General features: G+C 45.5%; 1 protein-coding gene across 1 annotated transcript; it reads right to left on the bottom strand.

Annotated features, from left to right (window-relative positions):
- Positions 1-884: 884 nt before the first annotated feature.
- KNL1 (kinetochore scaffold 1) lies at positions 885-21685 on the bottom strand (the record flags this gene model as incomplete). Its single annotated transcript, XM_080345334.1, has 27 exons — positions 21615-21685; positions 19394-19463; positions 18939-18978; positions 18660-18719; positions 18137-18198; positions 17595-17644; positions 17111-17150; positions 15993-16030; positions 15600-15652; positions 13022-14773; positions 9626-12868; positions 8740-8890; positions 8451-8518; positions 8241-8339; positions 7189-7304; positions 6821-6911; positions 5808-5924; positions 5080-5167; positions 4576-4644; positions 4040-4079; positions 3842-3943; positions 3302-3402; positions 2959-3027; positions 2703-2812; positions 2013-2131; positions 1096-1218; positions 885-990 (listed from the first exon to the last, which is right to left on the bottom strand). The coding sequence occupies exons 2-27, from the start codon at positions 19426-19428 to the stop codon at positions 885-887; spliced, it is 6942 nt and encodes a 2313-aa protein (XP_080201460.1). The 5' UTR covers positions 19429-19463; positions 21615-21685.
- Positions 21686-23549: the final 1864 nt, after the last annotated feature.

Genomic DNA, 23549 nt, shown 5'->3' with positions numbered 1-23549 from the left:
CAAACAGGACCGGGGCTAGAGCAGTTCCAACAGCCGAACCCACACAATATACACCAGATACATGCACCCAACCACGTCGCACAGCCCGCCTCAATTAAGTACCTCAGCCTCCTCAATAGATTCTATTGCATTACAAACCCAGACAAGGCACCAGAACCAAGAGGCGGATTGTACGGGACAAAGACACAGAATATCTGAACAAAGGTCCCATTGGGGAGGATCACCGGGGCGCCCGGCGGCTCTGGGCCTCTTACACCACAAAGTCTGTTGCCAAGCACGGGGATCTTTCATCTTCACAACAAAAGGATTTCTGGCTTCGGCCACCCAGTTAATGGCAACAGCTTCCCTGGTTAATTATGACAGGTTCCCTGCTTCAACAGAGGCAGGAGTAGAGTCGCTGTGTTTTGGGAGGGGTTCCAGGAAACTGGTAAAAGTCAGACGTGATGTGATATGTTAAAATGCTACACAGTAGGGTAAGTAATGACAGCGAAAGTCAGTTCCAACCACGTTAATTTAGAAAATACTCATCATTGTTTTATACAAGAGCTCTGTAAATCAACCCAGAACAAAAATAACGTGCTACCTCAGAAGAATATCCATACTAGGAAAGACTGGACAAGGAGACCAAGAGCACCAGTGACTGAAAGAAGATAAAGGCAAGTTTGCTTTATAAATACATAAGGAATTAGTCTTTCTCCTCTTTAGAGACATCTGCCCTTCTAAGAACTTGCGGCCTACACCAAACACCCTGGGTATCAAGCAGTTATGAAGAAGATGGCTGAAGGGCCAAGTTGCTAACAGCACTCCTGTTCTACTGGGGAACAGCCGCAATTCTTACAAGGCTGAGATCCAAAGGTGTCCAGCCTGACTTCTTCAGCCCTGCATCACGAGGGAGCCTGCAGCAAATTCTGATGAATCAAGCTGACGATTCTCCGCAGGTAGTGGTACCCGCTGGGCACGCTGGAGAGAACAGCGGAGATCTCCTCCTCCCTGGGAAAGACAAAATTATCACGTTGAGAGGATACAGAACATTTAACTGCCCATCCCCAGCTTTAAACCCAAGTGGTACGGAGCAGTTCTTTCTGTTCAACTCACCCAATATTCCCAATCTGTTTTCGGACAGTGAAGGGCAGGGAGGCCGATGGGTAGCTGGCAGATAGAGACAGGGTCAACTCAAACTTGGCAAAGGCTGCAGAAGCGGAGAACAGAAGCTTCACTCTGTATGTGCAATAAACACAAAGATCAATACAACATATTAGAATGTAGATCTACCACTTTGAATTATGTTCCAGAAATGAAAATGTTGTAATTGATGCAAGAGGATCAATAACTTCTAGAGAGCTCCAGCACAGGCTCACAGTAACTTCATAAATCGGGCTGAAAGAACCTTCCCACTCTAAAACTACCGGCGCTCTAACCCTGAGCAGAGAACAAAGCCCCAGCTGTCCTCGCAGAGAGCGTTAATACACAACTCACAAAACATTCCAAAAACTATGGGAGAATACAGGCTAATCTAAAAAATAAGTTTTCTAGTTAACATAAAATATTCCTAGGTAGCTAAAGCGTTCTGAAGTTTTAAGTAGGGTGGATTTACCTCCATTTCCACAATTCTAAGATTTATTTTGAGTGCATTTGTCCTTCAGTGAGTGATTCTGCTTGGCTGAAGCAAATAGAAGATGAAAAGAAACAAAGCACTAAGCTGCAGGGAAACTCTTGGCCGTTTCCTTTGCATTGCTACACTCTGGCCTAAAGTTTTAAGTGCAAGGGTGAAGGCAACCAGGAAAGCAACACGGAAGGACAGCTTATGTGACAGGCAGGCAGCGGCTGAACCCACGAACAGCCTAATTTCCATGCACTTGGACATAATCGTGCAATTGCATTAAAATAAATTTGATTGTTGTTAAAAACAGTGGCATAAACTCTCAATTTCAAGAAAACCAGATTGAAAATATGTCAGTGTTTTGTTCCTGATTATCTAAAGACACTTTGGGGAGGACTGGTGTGTTACTCACTCGGTGTCGTTGACGTCTGTCTTCAGAAGGTTAAACTTGCCACCCCATCTCTGCAGAAACTCGATCTCCTCTCCCAAGATCTTGCAGTGACTCACCACCAAAGAGACGTCATGAAGGACCTAAGTGGGCAATCAGAAAAGCCATCGCATTGGCACTGGGGCTGTGACTACCAGACACTTGAAAATGCAGTGTGTCCTAGGAAGTGCTTTAAAAAATGTAGTTTAACTGCCGCCTCAGCTCAGATGTGAAGATGAAGTTGTACAAGCATAACAACATGTAAACATTTGTATATGCATATGTATATATTTGCCCTAAGTTTCTGTTTCCAGCTTTGCCAACAGCAGTGCAGACACATGCAGGAACAGTAAATTTGGCTTGGCAATTTAAAGCATTAATTCTTTAGGAAGCAGAATGGCATTCAGCTCAATTCTTTAATTTCTACTAGTAAAAAAAAAGAAAGGGAATTTAAGAAATCACTAAGGCAGGTGACATTAATGCAGCAAACTAGGAAGAAACCAGAGCTCTGAGGACTTTGGCCTTCAGGGACAGGCACTTCCTCTCGCAGAGTATTTTGATGTGCACTGGTGAAGCAGTCATTCAGATGCTTTCCTCTCAGTATCAGCCCTATTTCTCTGTGACAGAAAGGATTCCATGTCCTTTCGGAGTCTTCCGGCTCTCCTGGAACATCACCTGGGGCAGGCAGTGCAGCGTGGGACACTTTTCCTGCCAGCAGCCCTGACTCTCGATAAACTGGAAGATGAGCCTTTGCACTAAGCACGAGGAGGGTGGAGCTCTTTCCTCTGTAACACAAAAGAAAACCACGTTGCCAGAAATCTTGTAAAAGTCACACAGTAATGCATCAGCAGACAAACCACGAATTTCCAGATGTCTTCCCAAGAACACATTACCAGGGCAGCTACTGTCAAGCTACTGAAAAAAATCTTACCATCCAGGAGAGACTCAAAGGTCAGGCTGACTATCCTTCTGGAAGGATCTTCACCGAAAACATCACCATCTGAGGAGGAAAAAGCCCAAACAATTGTTATTTCCACACTTTGATCTGGAGTAACAGCCCTTTCTCTTCAGGAACAACCATTCATCACGTATTTTTCTGAACTTTCACAGAAAGCACTAATAAATATATCCTCTCTCAGCTTCCGTGCTCCTGCTGTACTATGGTTTCTATTTCCTTTCAGATCTTCCCAAATGTACAAACTTTAGGTTTCTATCATGTAACTATTTAACCTTTCAAATTCGTAAACCAGAAACCTACCAGTTTTGTGACTCACCTATGGGGGGTCCGAACACAACCGTGAGTTCAATAGAATCGTAAAGAAAACTGAAGACCGCCTGCTGTTCGCTCCATTCAGTGATCTCCCACTCGGTGAAGCTGAAAGGAGATGAAAAAACACCGTCACCCACAGTTCCAACCAACACACACCATTATTTGAAGGATAAAGATCAGTGTTGAGTGCACTTGCAGCTATTACCACATAATACAGCAACAGCATTTCCACTTTCCAACAGAAGGTAAGAGTGGGTTGGGAACGCAAGCAGAATGCTGGTTTTTTTACATAAGTGTTTGTTTTGGAGTCGGAGGAGATTGGATCTAGAAAGACTGAATGCAGAGCGTCACTGCAAAGCTGTTAATAGAAAACCAGCGCATCACATGTGGAAGTGCAGCGAGGCTTTGTGGCTTATCCCAGGCTGCGAGATGGGCACCCAGAGATTGCCCAGATCAAATACCAGCGGGAACCAAACCCATTTATACACAAATGTGAAGCCCAGAACTAGCTGATCAAAATAAAACCCGAAGGTCTTTTCCTTACTCGTATTTCTCCAGGAGCTCCCGGAAGCTTTTTTCTTGTTCCTGGAGCTGGTTCATCTGCACAAGCATTTGCTCATTCTCAGTTTCCAGCTCTGCCAGTTCTCTGCAAAGATAAACCAACCACTTGGGTTAAAACCCACCAAGAAAGCTGGATGTGCACATGTTAGTTAAGGTCTTTAGATCCCCTTTGCCATCTTACCTTTGAAGTTCCTCTTCTTCAGCTTTGAGGCTTTCCAGTTCTAAGAGAAAAGGAAACAAGCTGTGAGAGGAAAGGGCAGCAAAGCCAGGCCTAACTTGCTGTGCAGTCACTGTTCTTAACAACATGAAAAGTCTCAACCTGATGGCTGTTACTCCTGCCTGGCTCCAGATATGCGGTCAAAGATTAGTAATTATTGAACAACTAAAATGCTGAATATGATAGCCAGCACACACTCTTCGCATCACACTGTACCAAGTTCTAAATGCCATGTTTTCCAGGGGAAAAACTGCCTTTTTCATACTTAAACATTTCTGTAATCAGCTGTATCCGGTGCAGAAAAGAAAGCACTGGTGCTTGCATCCATATCAGAATTAATATATCAGGGTGGGGCTTGAGTATCACCCTCTCCAGAATTAAAACCAACAACAAACACCAAAAAAAACCCCTCAAAAAAACAAAACAAAAACCCAAGCAAACAAAAAGCAAACAAAAAACCTCACAAACAAACAAACAAACCAACCCCAAAGTACTGTTACCTTCCTCCAGCTTCTTCACTTGCGGCATTTCATCACTGCAGTCTGTTTCCTGTTCTTCCCGGTCTGAATCTATGGGAAACAAGTATCAGGTCTCTGCAGAACTCCCAGATTCAATGCTCAGATTTCATTTTATTTGTCTGTGGATTCTATAAATCTTAGTATTTCGAAGCTAACTAAGAAAAATGGACAAAAAGCCAGAAGGGTATCTACCAACCCCCTGAAAAAGTAACAAGGAAAACTTTCATTGTGTTGTTTCAAAGCTGCTACCATACAATTTGATTTTTACTTAAGGCATTGAAAGAAAAATGAGTTGGAAGAAAGAAAGGAGAGTACACAGAGCATGGTTACGCAGCAATGCCAAGTGCTGGCTGCAGCTTGTGCCACAAAGGACTGTAACATTCCAATAAAACACCACACAGAGAATCCTGAACTGGCCATTTAAACAGCAGTTTTGCAGAAAAAGAGAGAAATCGGCATATCTGTCTGTGGTGTGGAAAACCATACCTGCCCCCAGAGCAAGGAGACAGCTCTGCGCTTCCTGGATCAATTCATCCATGTGCTCCGCTCTGGACTGCAGCTCGCCGTACTGGTCCTGAGGTGGGAGAATGAGACTCTGCTCACACAAGTCTATGACATGTTTTAAAAAGCTGAATTGAGTTCTAGGACCAACAAATGGATCTTTGCTTGCTAAGAAACTCATGAAAGCAGCTGAAATAATCTGTCATTAGAAGGAAGAGGCAGACTGGTGAACTCTAAGGCAGTAGCAACGTGTAGGAAGGTGCTCGGTACTTAACAAGGTACCTGATAACTTTTCTTATGAAGGGAGGAGATAAGGCGTGTAAGTAAATAAATTGCTGGAGCTTTCTACACATGCATGTTTCTGCTATCTATCACGATGTGTTACTTTTGCATTTCCTTGCTAGTTACTGACATTAGTGCAGTATAATGAGCGAACTTCTGATGGCATTTCCTTCAATACTCCCATTTTTCACTCTGTTACTTCAATTGCCAAACCCTTCAACAGAAGGTTCCTACGGTGCAATGAAGTCACTGTCCCAATGTTTTACATTTGCCTATAAATCAAAGGGAAGCATGTTTACTAACAGGAGGCTTTCAAGGGCATGCATGGCTGCACACAAGGATTGGGCTCCTCCCCGTGGCAGTCAGACGGACAAAACGTGGGGAAGCCCCTCTGTTTCAGGCCCCAGCTGCGCAGCCCGGCAGCGCGTTACCTGCGCGCTCTGCAGCAGTTTGCTGTACAGCGTCGCCTTCTCCTTGTGAGCCAAGATCTTACTCTCCTTGGTGAAACAGGATTTCATTTTGTTCAGTTCTGCCCCAAAGCTCTTCAGCTGCAATGAATGGAAAACACAGGTGGTCTCATTCTAATTGCTGTGTGTAGAAATTTGATTAATAAGCTTTCACATTTGTTACTCCTAGATAAGGGTTCCAGGTGCTTTCATTGTTCCTAAGTGTAATTCTTCCCGAATCTGGTTAATAACCTAGCTGCACTGATACCCCTATCAGTCTAATGAGCTATGAAAAAATACTGGCTTCTAGCAATTTTGACTCTTGCTTTTCATTGAGTAAATCTTTATTCTTGGCATTAAAGCCATGGAAAATAGAATCTCAATCTCCCTTGTCAGTTCTTGTTGGGATACTTTTATGATGCTTCTGTTTTTTAATATAAATGTCTTTGGTGTGCTTTTTGTGCCTGCCATCATTAATGTTCTCCTTTAAATACCCTCTGGCTTCATCTATTGTTTTGGCATGTGACACCATGGTTACACTCCAAATCCCGTATGCAGCTTTATTTTTGCGTAATGACATATTTTTCTCATTGTATGTCTTGCAACATTGCATCTCGTTCTGAACTAAATAAGCATTTAGGTTAATGGACAATTCTGCTCCACCAATGAAGCGGCAGAGTCTCTGTGGGTCATTTTTTCCTCCCAAACTTCCACCGTTTGCTTAGGCCCCTCTCAAGTTTCTCTTTTCTGCTCTCAACTAACCTGAATTATCAAGTTTTTCAGTTGTATAGCAACATATTCACTTTAATTATTTTAAAGGGCACATATGCTTGCATTCTTCTCTCACAGCAGTCTTCATTGAGAAAATATTTTGCCTCGTATCACCTACCTGCCAAGTTATTCTGTGACCATTCTGGTTTTTATTTTACTGGAATACATTGACTACCCTTACTTCTTTGTTAGATAACAACCAGCGTTCCCTCTGCACGCAGCATTACCTCCTCATCCGAGCAGGTTCTCATTACTTCCCACAAACTCTTGTTCACGTTCACCAGGAGCTGATCCTGGACATCTACACACGGTTTTAACCTGAAACACGAGGAAAAAGCGGAAGGAAAGTCTTGTTGCAGTTGCACCAAGCACATAAATCAAACTTTAATTATCTCCATAACCAGAACTCCTTCCCAAGAGCTCGCCCTATACCCTCTAAATATCCCATAAACAGGCTGCCAGCATAAAGTACATTAACTATCATTTGTTATTTTTCCCATATGTGATGCATTAATTTTCTTCAGGCCGCTCTGCATGCAGCCAGAGCTGAGAAATAAAATTACCAATATAGTCCGTGCCTGAAAAACACACTTACTCATCTATCATCTGCAACAGGGCCTGGCAGTCTTCTTCATAAATGCGCAGCTTGGGGCGATAGACGTACTGGCTGTACAGGAGATCTTCTGCGGTTGGTGGGGCAGGGACTGCGCACTGCGGAAAACAAGGAGAAATTGTGAAGAAAGAAATGCATATTTTTTTCAGAAGCAGGGACTTGCAATCCATTCGGGTACAGAAACCAGCAAAAGGCCAGAAGCTTTATTTTTGCAGAACAGAACAAAAAAGCAATAATGGAGGCAGCCTGACATACTGAAATGACTGCTGAGCCGGGACTGCCCTTTGGGACATACCCTCATCACTAGAGCCCAAACAGAAAAGATTGAAAGAGGTTAACTTCTTTTTAGATGAGTATTTGAAAAACATGCGTACACGGTTTCACCTTGTTCAGCACCGAGTTACTACCAAAGAGTGGTACTTGTCTGCAAGAGAAAGAAAAAGTTCCCACATCTGCAAGGATTCAGCAGAAACCTTTTGGGATGAGGATACGGAAAGCGGGTTCAGGCAGAACAGACTCGAGGGGAAGAAATAAAGAGCAGTAATGTCATGGTGAGGGACATATGAAGAAGAGTAGAACAGGGAGCAGGAGTGCAGAGCAGCTTCTCAGGATTCCAATTGCAGCGGCTCATAGACACAGTAAGACAATAAAAGAGAAAGGTTAGACAGACCTTCTAATTCTTACTTTCAAACTTATCATCCATAAAACTAGTTAAAAAAGCAAGAATGAGTGTATTTATCCAACAACAGATAATCTTGAATACATGGTATTCTGTGAAAAGATTTAAATTTATTCTATTTTTCAGTACCCAGGAGGAAAAAAAGCATCAGACTTATCAGAGGTTCAGGAGCAAAGAGACAAGAGGAAGCACATCGTGTGTAACACATGTGGCACAGCGAACTGACTGCTGGCTACGCTCACGTAAAGGCCCTTAATACAGACCAATTAGATGATAAAAATAATAACAAAAAAAAAGACAAGGGAATATCATTCCAGGTCAGTGATATTGCGCGTAGCAAAGGCCAGACACTCACAGTGGCAGGAAGATGGCTGTGCCGGGGCTTCTGAATCGGAACATGGACTTGAACAAGCGTAAAAAACTCCCGAACTGTGATATCACCATTCTGAAATTTCTGTGAAGATGAGGAGAAACATACAGATAAGTACATTTTTCAAACAAGAACGCTTTCTTGCATACGCACACACAAGATTTTTCCTGTTAGGACAAGAAGCTGTTCACATACCTCCCACAAGGTATCCTCACAGATGCTGTCAGTGAGGAGCTGAGGCTCCATCTGACTGCTTCGCTGACCTGCCCAAAAGAGAAAACAATTACAAAGGGATATTGCTGGGGTTAATATTCTCATGGAAACACGAACCTGAGCTCATTAGCTCTATAAAAATAAAAAAGCCACGTGCACCATACTGAAAAGGAATAAATCTGAGAACAAGACTCCAAGCAGTTCCCAGGGGGCAGACAGACCTTTCCAGGTAAAGCGAGGCCTGAGCCCCCCAGCACTAAGCCAGGCTTACTTGTGAGTTCTGCCTCAGCCCTGGCCCAGTCCAGAGAGCTGCTGCTGCTGCTGGCCTGAGTGCACTCAGGGCTCTTCACGGACAGCTTGGCAGGGTCGTCACCTTCATCAACTTCATCTACCTGGCTTTGAGACACAGCGCCAAAAGTCACCTAACATCAGCAAGATAAAGAAAAAAGAGATATGTGAAATAGTACAAGAATAAGTTAAGTGGTTTATTGTAGCTGTTTCTTGCCATTCAGAACTGTTTCATTGTTAGTATTGGCACATTTTATACCTAACCAGCACACAGCCAGTGAAGCCATTGCCTGTGACAACATGTAGGAAGTAAAGCTGGTTCATTTCTGAACCAGCAGCCACCACAGCCCTCTCTGCCGGCTTTTGCAACCAGAACATTTCTACTGATGACGTACAAACTTATTTTTAAGGTCAGATTAATGCCTCATACTTGCACAGATTGTCTTGATTCAGCTGCAGTTTATACTGTCTATACAAAAGCAAATTTAAACTAAACATCCCTGTTTGGATTTTAAATAATTGCCTTAGGCCTTACTCTATCATTGTGCCTAAGCAACAAGTAGCAAATAGTTTGGTTCGGTGGACTAAGAGTATCTAGTTGAGAAAGGATTAAAAGGATACTGTGGAGTGGTTTAAAATTGGCACATGCCTTATTCTGTCTGTTTTGCATGGCTCAGCAAAGTCACACACATCAAGCTGATTCTCCTGTTCTAGCAATAATGAAAAATACAAGGACAACACAGCAAAAGGAGGGCAGACTGCTGATGAAGGAAAACAAGGAAACCTCCCCACAGATCCGCTGACACCCCCACATTTACCCCAAAGCGCTTGTTGGTGTGGGCTGTGTCTCACCGAGGTGACGGGCTCACCTGCAAGTCTCGGGAGGCCTCAGCAGCCAAGGTTTCATCTCTCCTGAGCTTCTTTGGACTTTGAACATCCTCCTCATCTTGTTCCACAGCTCTTTTTGTGTTCTTGCAAGTTTTTGACTCTTCAATTTGATTCTTCTCGTTGTGGGAGTTCTGGTTTTTGCTTATCTCAGTGCAAGCATTTTCCACAAATTCAGAGCTCACAGATTCGTTTGAATCCATTTCTTCTGGGAAGACAGGAAGAAGTTCCTCTGCGATGAACTGGGAAGGGCTGCAAATCTGCCTTCTAGACTTCTGGTTACCTGGGGTTTCACCAGCCTTTTCACTTATTTCTGAAACCGGTGCTTCTCCTTTGTCTGAAGGTTTTGCGTTTACGTCTTGAACGCTAGAAACAGAAAGATTTCTTCTGTTTGGTAATTTAGGCTGGAAGATACCTAGAGGGACACTTAGTCCTTGGTATTTATCTTTAAGTGCCATGCCTAAATTTGCACCTACGGGAGCAGCTCCAGATTCAAGGCATGCGTCCTCCTGCTCTTTGGTAGGAAATGAATTATTTGGATCATTTCCAGTATTTTTTCCCAACCTCAAGGTATCCTCTGGCTGAGCTGATGATCTGGGCAGTTGGTCAGAACAAGCAGTTTCAGAAACAGAGAGAACTGCAGATTTCCTCCTGATATTTTCCAGTTTTGAACAAACATTGAAAATACCTGATCGTTTCGGTGCAAGAGTGGGATCTATTTGATCTCCCGGACTGTCACTGACCAGAAGTTGCTCATTTTGTTCAGAGTTTATTTGAAAGTCTTTTGGAGGTGTCTCCCCTTCAGCTGACAGCCCCTCATTTTCCTTTGATTCCGCGTTAGAAACCGGAACGAGGTTTGTTGCAGCCAAGCCTAAATCTGGACCTAAACCTTCCTGTCCAGCTGAATCAACTTTCAGTACTCGGTTTCTCTGAGTACTACATGCAGCTGGAGAGCCTGGTTGCTGGACTGGGGGTGAAACACAGGATACCACATCCCCACTTTCCTCACTGCAACCCACAGGCCTGGCACTAGGAAGCTGGAGGGGCACTCGCTGTGATTTGGGGTTTTCTGGAGGTACGAGATGCTGCTGCCCGCTCCCAGGGACCGTGTCATCTGTGGGCAGGGGGACATCCTGTGGTGCCGGCACAGCCACAGTCTCTCCTGCACGGGAGACCGAACAAATGGGATCTGGTGGTGTGCCGCCAGGGACTTCAACAGCTCCTTTCCCGCTAGGAAATGCTGTGGCTGACAAAGCAGGAGAGGGAACGCTGGGCTTATCCGGTGATTTTGTCTGATATTCACCATTCGGGTCTTTCATATGCAAGGAATCGACTTCATCTCTACAAGAAGACGAGGCCCTATGCAGGTCTGGTTGCTGAGTGCTTGTGTGTGGCACGTCTTGGTTCTCAAATCCGTTATTAACAGCAGCGGTATGAGATGCAGTTATTTCCATATCATCTTGGTTATGGAGAAACACAATGGTTTTATCAGCAGGACCTCTGTCCTGTCCACCCACTTTACCACGTACTAGAGCAGTGTGAGTTTTAGTGATGTCCATATCCTCAGCCAAAGCAAAAAGGATGGTTTTGCTCTCTGAAGCAGCCTCCTGCCCCGCCTGCTGAGCCAGGCTTAATCTGTCCTCACCTAAGACTCTCTCAACAGGGCGAGACTCAGTCGCGTCCACATCAGCCTGGTATGGCGTGAACGTCCCCGAGGCAGCGACAGGAGCAACCTGGCTGAGCTGCCGACTTTGCAGAGGATTTTCTTCCAAAGCTACGTTATGGGCTTTAGTGATTTCCATGTCATCCACAGCAAACACAGTAACTTCGCTATTTGAAGGCACTTGCTCTCCAACCTCCTTACCAGAGTCTGGTTTAGCATCACATACAACTTTTATGGTCATTTTATCAGCAGAGCAAGACCTGGTGATGTCCATGTCAGCCTGGCTGCTCGTGAACAGAAGAGTCTGAGCAGGATGTGCTGAGGAGGCGGGATGACTCCCTCCCTCATTTTGCGAGACAATTTCATGGCCTATTGCGGCGGTGTGGCTCGCTGTGATCTCCATGTCATTATTATCATCATTCAGAGAAAATACAACAGTCTTTTCCCCGGTTGCTCCCTTCAAGCTTTTCCTTGCTGGCCTTTTAACCATGTTAAGCATCCCTTGAGATGCAGCCCTTTCTGTAGATTTATCAGTTGCAATAGTATCGAGTCTACTTATTTCCATGTCATTATTGCAGGTAAAAACACAAGTTTTATCTCCAGACATTAAGGATATTTCATCAGTCAAACTTTTACGCTGCAAAATTATTTTGTTGCCTGCTGAAACCGGGTGACTCCTGGTGATGTCCATATCAGCGTCTTCTGAAAATATGGTAGTTTGCTCAGCTGCAAAATGCACCTGTTTTAAACCAGTCATAGTTAACATTTTCTTGCCAGATACCAAGGAGTACACATCAGACCGCTCCTGAGGATTTATTGTCATCGTCACCCCTTTTTTTAAGGACATTGTTTTATTTTCCTCTTCAACAAGGTAACCAGGTACTGCTTTTCTTTCTGATAAGACAGGGCTGGTGTTGAGATCAGGAGCCATTACCGCACAGTTTCCAGTCAGGTCCATATTTTCACCAGAGGGAAACACAACGGACTTTTCCAAAAATGAAGGCAACTGGGCCGTTCCCCTCTGTGGCTCAGCCGTCCTGGCCATGAACTCTTCATTCCCCGCGGGGCGCGGGCCAGCAGCCGGGGGAGGATTCCTAAAATCTCCCTCAGAACCTACGCGAGTTGCCAATCCTACGATTGCTGCCTTCATAGGATGGGTTTTCTCTTGCCTGGCTGGGATTGGGCAATCTGCATTTATTCCTAATACTGTTCCAGGTGGTTCGTTTCCTCTCGTTCCAGAGGGAGCAGGCTCACTGCTGGAAATAAATGAACCTCTTGGAGCCAAAGGAGTAGCAGTTTGCTTATTTGTGCTTGTTTTCAAATTCCCACGTTCCATTGCTGTGGTCTGACCTGTGATGTCTGCCCCAGAACTACAGGCAAACAGCAAGGTTTGCTGTTGCAGCTGCTCGGATATCACATTATTTTGATGATGATTATTCTCACATTCTTGTACTAGATGAATAGGAGCAACATCAAGGGCAGCAGGATGAGTTTTGGTTATGTCCATGTTTTCATCATCTGAAAATCCACACGTTTTGTCCTTTGTGCAGGAAACGGAAGCATTTAGAAGGCTCTTTCCCAAAGGCTGAGACACAACAACTTTTTGACTTTGCAAAGACACGACTGCACTGGTGTCGGTGACACTATTCTCAGGGACTCTTCTCTTTTGCTCTGGTAATGAACACACGATCTTTGCACAGGAACTGGGACCACTTGCCTGAGAGCTTGTTTTTCCAAGCTTCTTATCAACCATTATCCTCTCAAGATCTGTAGTAGTCATTTCTATAGCCTGGTTTCTTTTAACATTCCCACCAATACTGGTCACCTCAAGATTCTCCTTGTCCATATCTAAAGAATTTGCACTTTCGCTGATATTTTTGTTCCGGTTCTTTCTTGAAATTATTTGACAATGCATTTGCTTTGCTTCTGCAGCCATCCTGTTGCTTTGATCATCGATGACAACAGCATGGCATTTCGTTACTTCCATTTCTTCCTGTTCATTTGAAGTGGGATAAGTAGATCTGTCACCCAGGAAATGAGGTTTGCAGGTGACAGAGGTGAACATTCCAGCAGATCCGTTTTCCGCATTCTTCCCATTGTCCTTGACAAGCCAGGCTTTAGTCAAGTCCATATCTTCTGAGAATATCACCGTCTTCTCACCCGGCAGAGAAACACGCTGAGAGTTTGCCGGTCGGTGCTGAACTCCACCCTTGGAAACATCAGTAGACATTGAATTTGTACGTGAATCAAACCCAGCGTTCACTGGAGCGGTCCTGGGATCCTGGGTCACTCTTTTGATTCGTTCGTCTGAGCCCAAAGCCAGTTCAAGTGCAGTGTTTTTATAGGACATGGAAGCTCGATTATCTAAAGATGGCAGACGCCTTGTCACGTCCCTGTCACCATGTGCGGGACGTCTGCTTTCTGCTTGTGAAGGGTTTGTATTAACTGTCTTCTCAAAGGCTTTATGGCAGGAACTGTTCAGTTCTTTGGTGCTGTCACTGTAGATTACATCTGTGTAATTCCCAGTGATTTCCATCTCATCACATGTAGAAAATACAACAGTTCTATCAGCTCGGAAGACAGTCTCAGAATAAATGGATCCTGGGATGGTGGAAATTGTTCTGGCCTCCTGTTTGACAGTTCGCAGCACTGGAGGATCTTGCCTGTCTTCAATATTGACTGGTTTTTTTTCTGTACAAAGTTGAGTGTCCTGCTGAACAATTAAGTGCTGATTAGATGCTCTCTTTAATACAGAATTATCTGACTGCGTGGCTAGGAAATCCTTTTTGACGTTTGGACTTTGACTCGCGCCGCTGGAGAAGGGCAAAGACACTTTCACAGGGTGAGTGTCTGTCCTGCCCCTCGCGGCAGCCGCGAAAGCCTCGGTGACACCTGCACAGAGTGGCAGCTCCGGCGGAGCTTCCCCAGCGCCGGCTCTGGCAGCGGGCGTCTGGCAGCCCGTCATTTCCATCCCACCATCCTGCCCTCGGAAGATTTGTGTGACGTTGCAGCTGTCTGCTGGCTCACGGGAATACACAAATTCCACTGCCGATCGTGCCACGTCTTCCGAGACTTGCGAAGGGACAAACCCCACGTTTTCTTGTTCAGGTTGCTCAGTAGGACTGGGTGCCTTTTTGTTTGAGTTCAAGCTCATCAAAAATTCATTGAAATTTATTTTTCTTGCAGCGGTAGCATCTTCCTTCTGCTCCAAAGATGGGCACGGACGGTCCGAAGGGTCAGAAAAAAACTTGAATTCCTTGCTCGTTTCTGCCTTCTCATTGTTAGAGTTTAATCCAGCCAGAAATGACGTGATATCTATTTTCTCGGTCTCGTCAGCGTGGCTGTTTCTCTGGTTCCGCGCAATCACTGCAGTGTGACTAGCTGTCATGTCCATTTCGTTTTCCTCTGAAAAGATGAGCGTGGTGTCAAACCGATTTGTCCTTTGAATCCCATTGTCCACATCATGCCACTAAAAAATAAAAACAGGGAGAAATCACAGTTACTGACACTTGAAACAAATTATATGATGCTTTATTCTATTTGAAACTAAAGTCAACTAACGCAGTCCTAAGGATACAGCTATAGCTTTACATCCTCTTTTGGGAAAAAACAGAAAGGATTGAGTTCAGTCCTTCTAGATAAGCAATAATACATGCAAGAAAAGGATGACCACTTAATTATTGGGGCATATCACATTTCAATGGCTATCTTTTTAAAGAATGTGTCCTCAGTTTTATTGTTGGGCAAAGACTTCATCTCTAGACATATTTTGGTGAGGATGGAATAATTACAGACTCTTATGGATCAGTATTTTCTATTTCTGTGCAGTGGTTTCCACTTCCCCGCAGAGTGCTGATCCTGCACGAGCCCCGGAGCAGCAGCACCGCGCTGCATGCTGTCAAACACTTTTCCACCACTGACGAGGGAGATTTTAGTCTCTTCAAGTGAAAGGACTTACAGTTTGAAAGCTGTGCGAAAAAATTGGCCAGTAATGAGATATAATACTGTATTTCATCAAATATAATGGATATAGATTAGGCTTCATGTTTACTTCAAATTACAGATGCTATTCTATACATGCAAGCAATAAAATGTACTAGAAGCACAACTAAATACATCACCCAGAACGAGAGACAGGTTTCACCTCCCCTTTAGAGCCTCGCAGTACAATCTTATCCACACTAGATTTTAACTGGTTTGTTTTGAATGTTCACTAACAAGAGTTAACACTTGGTTTTAATATATTTTGAACAATGACATTTTCAGCACCAGAAAAAAGAAAAGCCTTCACGTACCTCTGTGTGCTGCGCCAACGCCTGGATAGGGGCGTGAAGCAAAGTGTCCATCCCTGCCGGAAGAAAGGGAAATACAACATTTGTCGTACTATTTTCTTATTATTTGATCCACCGAGCTGGAGATCTAAGCACTAGTTTTACAAATTCCGCTGAGGACGTACAATTAAAACCAAATATACCCTGAAAAATATTTTCCGTACTCCTTTCAGCATGTGCAAGTGCTACTCACGCTCCTGCTTTGTGATGCTTGTAACAGCTTTGTGGGCCAAAGCCCCTTCATGCAGTAACTGTCTCAGGCAGGGAGACTGTTGTAGGAATGTTGAAATTATTCAAGCAGAACCAGCAGTTTAGAGTAGACAGTCATCTTGTTATTAAATCCACTTCCAAACTCACCAGTGATCTCACAGGGAACAGCTTCAGGTTCTTCAGTTCTACAAAAGATGGTTTAGGTAAGGAGTTTGTTACAAGATTTTGGAACAGAAGGCCCGAGCAGTGTGCTGAAAAGGCACAGGCTTGTGTCACGCGGCTCACACGGGACTGGCCAGGGATACCAGACACTGCGCATGTGCCTTCAATATACGCTAATTTGAGCTGCAATCTTACTTTCCCGAGATCCTCTCATCCCCGCATGCCACAACCCACCGGTCACCACACACACGGCATGTTTATTTCCGCAGTGACAAGTCAAAAAAAGATAAGAGATGAATGATTTCTTTTTTAACTTAGAACTTGCAGTTTCAGTTACTCCCACTCCTTTGGGGAACTGTAGCAGTGCTCCCAAAGCCTGAAATCATCCTGCTATAAAACAAACAGCCAGATACAAGGACCAGCTTGGCTGGTTTTCTGTCTAACTTCTTGTGCCTCTGCTCTCCACTCTTTTATTTATTGCTCCTTCAAGACCAAGAAGCCTCAGCTAGAGTACTGATCTTTATTTATACATATGTGCACACACACACACACATTGCTATATTGGATTGATGCATTTAAAAGCCTGGGTTAACTGCAGTTGTACACAAGCTGTTTGCTCCCAACACATTTTAAATGTAGGAAATGCCCCTGCACACGTAAGAACTGTCTAAACCTGTTACTTTACTTACCAGGTTGTTTAAATTTTAAAAATCCCACCATCATGGTTTATCTAAACAAGAACTTTGAGGCCAGACTAAGACTTTATCTACCTCTGAGGGAAAAACTTCCAGTAATAAATCTCGAAGGCTGTGTCTATCAGCCATGAGATCTGGGGTCTTTCTTGAGCAATCCACTTTGGAAGGAAGCGGCTTCAAGCCGTAGTTATTCGATTTTTCAGAAACCACCAGCTTTTTGTGAGTGACAACACACTTCTTTTGCTCTGTCCCTTCTTTCATCAATCAAAAGCACTGAGCAATTTTCTATCTAAACAAATAAGTATGCTAATGTCTTTGAGGAGGAATATTTTGATGGTTCCGTGTTATGTGAAGAAATCTATTTGTAGGACAGAACTCTATAATCATGGGAATATTTTTCAAACTTACTGATTAAGCTGGACATCATTCCCCGTATCTGCTTCATGCTCTAAAAATAGTAAGGAAATTATGTTACACTGTGAGAAGCACGATCAGACTATTCAGAGACAAGAGTAAACTGCACAGAAAAGACTGTTCTGAAGTCCTTGCTCTTCATGTGCCTTCTTATTGTGGTAAAATCCCAGAGAAGTGAAGTACCTGAAAATGCATTAGCTTTTCAGATTCCTCCCAGGTAACCTTTGACAGAGCAAATACGACATTCTGCTCAGCCTTTTGATCTAAATCCCCAGGGCACATTTTGTCTAAGAAAATAGTTCCTTTTCTGAGCTACAAGGTCCACAGTACCAGAAACTAAAGGGGTTTTCAGCCAGTCCACGATGAACAGCTGAGCACATTGTCCATTACCTATGACTGACAGGCCCGTCTCCTTAAATTCGGGCTGAAATCTCATTGCAAATAGTCTGTGAATCCTACCAGGAGAAAGGAGCTTTACCTGTGCTTTCTGATGTGTTATTCTTGACATCTCGCTGGAAGACTCTGCAGCTAGGGGAAAATCAAACACACACAACAACTCAGCTTTTGAAAAAAACAAGACTATCCATTTTGAAGCAAACAAATAAATACAGCGGGAAAAAATCAGCCCTAATGTCAATCTTTTCCACACGGTATGTTCTGAAATGTATTAAAAGCCAGAAGCTTACGGAACCCAACCATGTTTTCCAGAAGGAAGACACTGTTATCATACTTAAGATGAAAATCACTAGAACATTTATTGGGAAACATAAATTGCTACCTATATTGGATTCACTGAACCACTTTTGTTTTGTTTTGTTTTTCTGGCTAGGAAGAGAAATTGGATAATGGCTCTCTTAGGGCTCAAAAGCAACTCAACAGAACAAGTCCCCTGTTTGCCTTCACCGAACACTCCCAAAGGTACACAAACAGCAGCCGCACAGGCAACCACATTATTACCCACAGCCCACATTTTGTGCTGAAATAAAGGATGCAGATCTGCCTCCTCCACATCAAACTTACTTTATGGTGTTCGCAAAGCTGACACGGCGAGAGTTTTTCTTACGTTTTTCTATATTGATATCCTGACAATAAAGAACACAACACTTTGATGCACATGAAATATGCTCTGCCTATATTTATGGACTAAAATGCTAAAATGTTTATTTTTTTAGCTTTTACTCTAAGTAAATTGGCAGGCTGTTTCTTTTTTTTCAGATATAAACCCATCTTACAGACAATACCAGTTTGTACACTAGTGGATCAAAGTTCAAGTCAAATGGACTACAGCAGCAAGCTATGCCTATTAATCTCTCTTTATTCTTCTTTTCTTGATAGAAGAAATACTCTGATGTAAAATAGAAGTACAAGAAAAAGTCGATGGGTTTCTCATAATATTTAGTTCTCCAAACATTATCATCCTAAGCAGTTATTACAAGAGTATTTATACCTGCATTATTCTAGTGACGCAGTTTAATCAGCGACAAGTTGAGCAGCAAACTGAAGATGTTAAGAGCATCGGCAAGAATGGACTTCATAGACCTACCTGCGTCAATTCATTCCCGTTTCCCAGATCATCAAGAGGATTTCGTGGAGCCTTTAAAATCTAAAAGAAAATATAATAGTTGAGAAGATCAGCCCCAACTACAAGAACTGATTACTTGGCTGGAGAGAATTTCTAATTTCACTGTGCCCCAGTCAAACAGATCCATCTAACAGGCTCTTCATTTGCTTTTGGAATGTTTTGGAATGTCCCTCTTTAGAGCTTCCCCTTCCTTCCTTCACTCACACAGTTTCGTTTTGAGAAATGCCTTAAGTTACTCACAGAGGACAGTCGCTTCCGTCTGATGTGCTCTGTATTGTCACTGGAGGGAGAAAAAGGAAACAGGTATTCAGGAAGAAACTTGAACCAAGATGTATTACTGTCAGGTTTTTAAGGTTAATGAATTGATTTCTCCATTATTTTTACAAGTGTGAAATGAAATAAACAAACTTGCTTGGAACAGATCATTCATTCTAGCACTAGTTCCCAAAAGTAAGCTTTGGGAAACGGAGCAGGCTGGCATCCAGCCCCATGGTCAGTCAGTCTCCAGACAACCCACTGCTGAGATTTCCTCAGCGCTTTCCTACACTCGGGCAAAGAAACTGCCTGTTCCTATTCACAATGGAAAATACACGGCATTCAAGAGATGCTCAAGAGCACACAGGGATTAAGAAAATCTGTGGCTCTAAACAACCACATTTATATCACAATAAAATTCTTAGAAGTTTTCAACTTACTTTTCAATGTTCGGGTCTGCATAGATATTGTCCATTTCTGAAGGATGTGCTTCTCCTACAAAATACAGTCCTGAAATCCAAAAATATTCATGAACGTCGGTAAGACAGTTGCATACAGCAACAGCTAGATGCTGGCCTTGGACACTGTCATTTTTCTCTCCATCTTTCTCTAGTTACAGGAATGCACTGAAGTGTGTTGTGACAGGCCTCTCAAGCCCCATTTTCCTGTTACATATCTTCTTATAAAACAGCTGTGCTGACAGTTTAAGCCTCACTGCTTAGGCATCCTTTTATTTAAGTAACTGGTAACTGCTGGAGATAAACATGACCAAAGCTTACACAACACAAAGTTCACTAGTTTGCTCTGCCACACAGGACAATTTTTCTGTCACTACTTCTCCCCCCACCCCGAGAGCATCTTCCATCAATGCAAGTAACTCCCACTAGCACAGGAAAACATACTTATCAAAAGCTGCATAACAGGATAAAATGCATTAACCCACATAGAGGGACACCAGTGCTAACACAGAGTTAATATTGCCCGATGTTTCTTGTGAACCGCAACAAAACCTGGGGCCTTGAATACCAGGTTAATATTCCTCAAAACTTCTGTCTCCTGACAAAGACCATCAAAAAATGTACCACCAGAAACAACACTACGAGATCAATACAGGTAATTTTTGGTGAGATTTCCTAGACTTCGATGATGATCTTTATATACATACATTCCTCTATTGATAACTACACCAAGTACACTTACAGGAGAGCTATAAGCAATCTGACAGCATTTATTGCGTCACTTATTGTCCCCTTGCTAAACCTCAGCAAGCAACGCTGTAGGAGAAACCCTGGCCTAAGCAAGAACTGAGGGATTTGTTACATTTACAATCAAGTTTTACAGTTACAAACGGAGAGGTCACACAGAACCGCTCAGCATTCGCGTTTCAGTCCCAGGCTCTGGGTCTGCAGGTCACAGTCCAGCCCACGGCAGGTTCCTCTCTATCTGCAAAGGTAGAAACCCCACAGTCTCTCCAGACAATGTTCCATCTTCCCTTACGTTTAAATGGAATTTCTTGTATTTCTATTTGTGCCCATCGCTTCTTTTTCCTTCACTAGAGACAACTGAGCAGAGCTCGGCCCCGTCTTGGTTAAATGCTCCCATCAGGAGCTCATACACAATAATTCCCCCCAATAACCAGCACCCACCGCTCTCTCTTGTCCACCAAGCCAGTTACCTCCCTGCCAGCCATTTAAACCACAAACTGACTCTGATTTTCCCAGCTAAAACTAAGCCTTATGTAGGAAGAAGATTAGCAAAACGCTAAATCACATAAAGCGCTATTGCACATGATTGGGATATTGCTCACAAGGCAGAGCAGAGTTTGTGTTATGGGGAGGAGAAGGAAGAATCTTTTCAGCACCCCCAGTTTGCTGACGGACAGTGCTCCCGCGGGGCCGGAGAGCCCAGCCTGCTGCCAGGAGGGGCACTAATCCCGCGTTCAGCCCCGCACAGCCGTCATTCCTTCTTGGAACTATTGACATGTTTTTGACCCACACGCATGTGGTGGTGAGTGGAGACGCTTTGTTATTCTGTTTATGAAAAAGCATCGCTTTTTATTCCTATATTTGATAATTAAATACCTCCCCGTTCCACACTGTGGACACAACTAATAATTCCATCCATTTTTTTACAAGTAACGATCTTACAGATCTCCAAGTCTCCTCACTCTCTCCAAGAACAAGAACCGATTAATCTGGTTTCCTGACAAGCCTGTTTCGTGTCCCGCCGCTCCCCTGCCGGTCCCGCCGTGTTTGTCTGACAGGACCGGCCGAACAGCCTCCAAAGGCTGAATTACGCCTCGTTATCGCTTCTATCCGTGTTTTCCCAAACGTTAATTACTCCACGTTGATCCAGCTGCATTTACAGCTGGGTTTATCAGCCGATTCCCCTCACGTTTCGATCCCGGCCCGGCCCGGCCCGGCCCGGCCCCCCGGTGGAATCTCCTCAGGCCCGGGCCCGACGCCGCTCAACCCGCTCCCGGACGGGGAGGCCTCTCCTTCTCCCTCTCCTCCCGCCCTCTGCCTCCCCTCCTCGGCCGTTAACCCGCGGGATCCGCCCCAGGGACACGGTAACCGCCGTCGCCTCAGGCGCTCCCGCGCTCCCCCGGTCCGGCCTCTTCTCGCCTTCTCCCCAACGGGACACGGCCGCGGCCGCTCTCACCTCCTGCTGCTCCAGGCGGGGCCCTCCCCGCTCCTCCCCGGCGGGGCCCCCTCGCTGCTCCCCGTCTCCGCCGCCGCCCCGGTCACCTCGGGCTGAGCCGCCGCCGCTTCGCTATTCAAATCCAACCGCCGCCCGGCGCGCCTGCGCTTCGCGCCAAATCGCCGTCGTGACGACAGTAGAGCGGCGCTCTACGGCGCCCCCCAGCAGTCCGTACAACATGGCGGCCTCCTCAGAATCGGCCCAGTGCCTGCCGTTCCCGTACTCCCCTCGCCCGCGCGCCCCGCAGGCGCAGCGATGGGGCTGGCGTGCCCGCCGCCGGCCCGCGCAGAGTTGCTCCGTCCCCGCGCTGTGCCGTCGCTCTGCGCTGCGCCAAGAAAGAGCCGAGCGGCCGGCGCCATGTCGCAGAGGGAGCGGCGGGTGGGAAAAGATGCTCCGGGCTGTCTGTGTAGTTTCTTATAGGTTGCGCGAGAAACAGCGCTGTCGTGACGAGGTGGCCGAGTGGTTAAGGCGATGGACTGCTAATCCATTGTGCTCTGCACGCGTGGGTTCGAATCCCATCCTCGTCGATAACCTAAAGTTTTCTTTCCACACCTTCATTTTTTTTAGCCCCAGTCTGTGGGACGGACGCGCTCGCTGCCGCCGCCTCACGGCCCGCTCCCGGCCTCAGCCCCTCCGCGCCCCCGCCCTCCCTCCCGCGGCGGCCCGGGCGGGAGGGGCGACGGCGGCTGCGGGCGGGCCGGGCCGGGCCGCCGCTCGGGGAGCGACTCGCCTCAGGCTCCCGCCCTCCCGGGCCAACACTTCAACCGTCCCGGAGCCCTAAGTGAAGCAGCCGCCGCGGCCGTGCCAGGTGGGTGTCCCGGGGGTCGAGGTGTCGCAGCCCCGCGGGTCGGGCCGCTGCGGGGGTGGCGGAGCTGCCGCGGCCCGGGGGAGCCCGCGTTCCCGCCCCGCTCCTCACTAACCGGCCCCGCGAACCGAGACCGCGCTGGGGACCAACCGCGCTGGGGACAAACCGCGCCGAACCGGGGCTTGCAGGCCCTGCAAATTGTCGTTTTCCGGCTGGCACGATCCTTCGGAGTTTTGTGCGAATATTTGCGGGATCAGATGTTGAGGGGCGAGGGTCTGAGAGATGTGGAGAGGAGGTTCGTGGGGACATGCGTTAGTGCCAGTGTTAATGGCTGCACTCTATGATCCTGAGGGTCTTTTCCAACCAAAATGATTCTACAATCCTACAACCTCCTTGAAAATTAGGCCAATGTTTGCTTTAGAAAAATTGAAACAGCTGGAAAAGCCTGATTGTGTGGAATATGGGTGTCTGGTGATGTGTTAGGGGTTAGTTCTGAGGCAATCCCACACCTGAGTGGGGATCACAGCGCAGTCCCCCAGGTTTATTTGCACAGGTGGGCGCTTCGGCTGCTGGGGAGACGCACGTTCTCTCGGGCACAAAGACACAGCCAAATAAAACCGTTCTAGAGAAAGGGCTTGTGCCAGGACCTACACTTTACAGATGAAGGCCACAGTCACCCCCAACCAGGACACAGTATTCGCCTCAGACCTCATCCTGGATGTGGATTTATCAGAAGATATCTCTAATAGCAGCAAACACTGACTTCTTGCACGTGTTTACAGCATGTAGCGACTGGACGTCAGTTCTGAACAGACATCAAGTATGATGCAATGGGTGGTGGGCTCCTTGTGAAATCAACCTTAAATTTTAATTGTTCAAAGTATCTTGAAAAGAGAAGCCCCAGGGTTTCTTGGCCAGCAGGCTGTGATAATTAAGAGATGCCATTTGCAGTCATTGTGCACAGCCAAAGGAAGCTAAGCCGGGGCACCGAGCGTTCCACGCCAGGCGCTGCAGCCATCAGGTCTCCATCTGCCGGCACAAGGCAGTAAATTCACTTTCAGGTGCTTATTTCTTGCAGAGAGGGGAAGAAA

The sequence above is a fragment of the Nesoenas mayeri genome, assembly GCF_963082525.1.
Source record: "Nesoenas mayeri genome assembly, chromosome: 5".
NCBI lineage: Eukaryota > Metazoa > Chordata > Aves > Columbiformes > Columbidae > Nesoenas > Nesoenas mayeri.
Note: the sequence above shows the minus strand (reverse complement) of the source record. Positions and strands in the feature narration are given on the sequence as shown.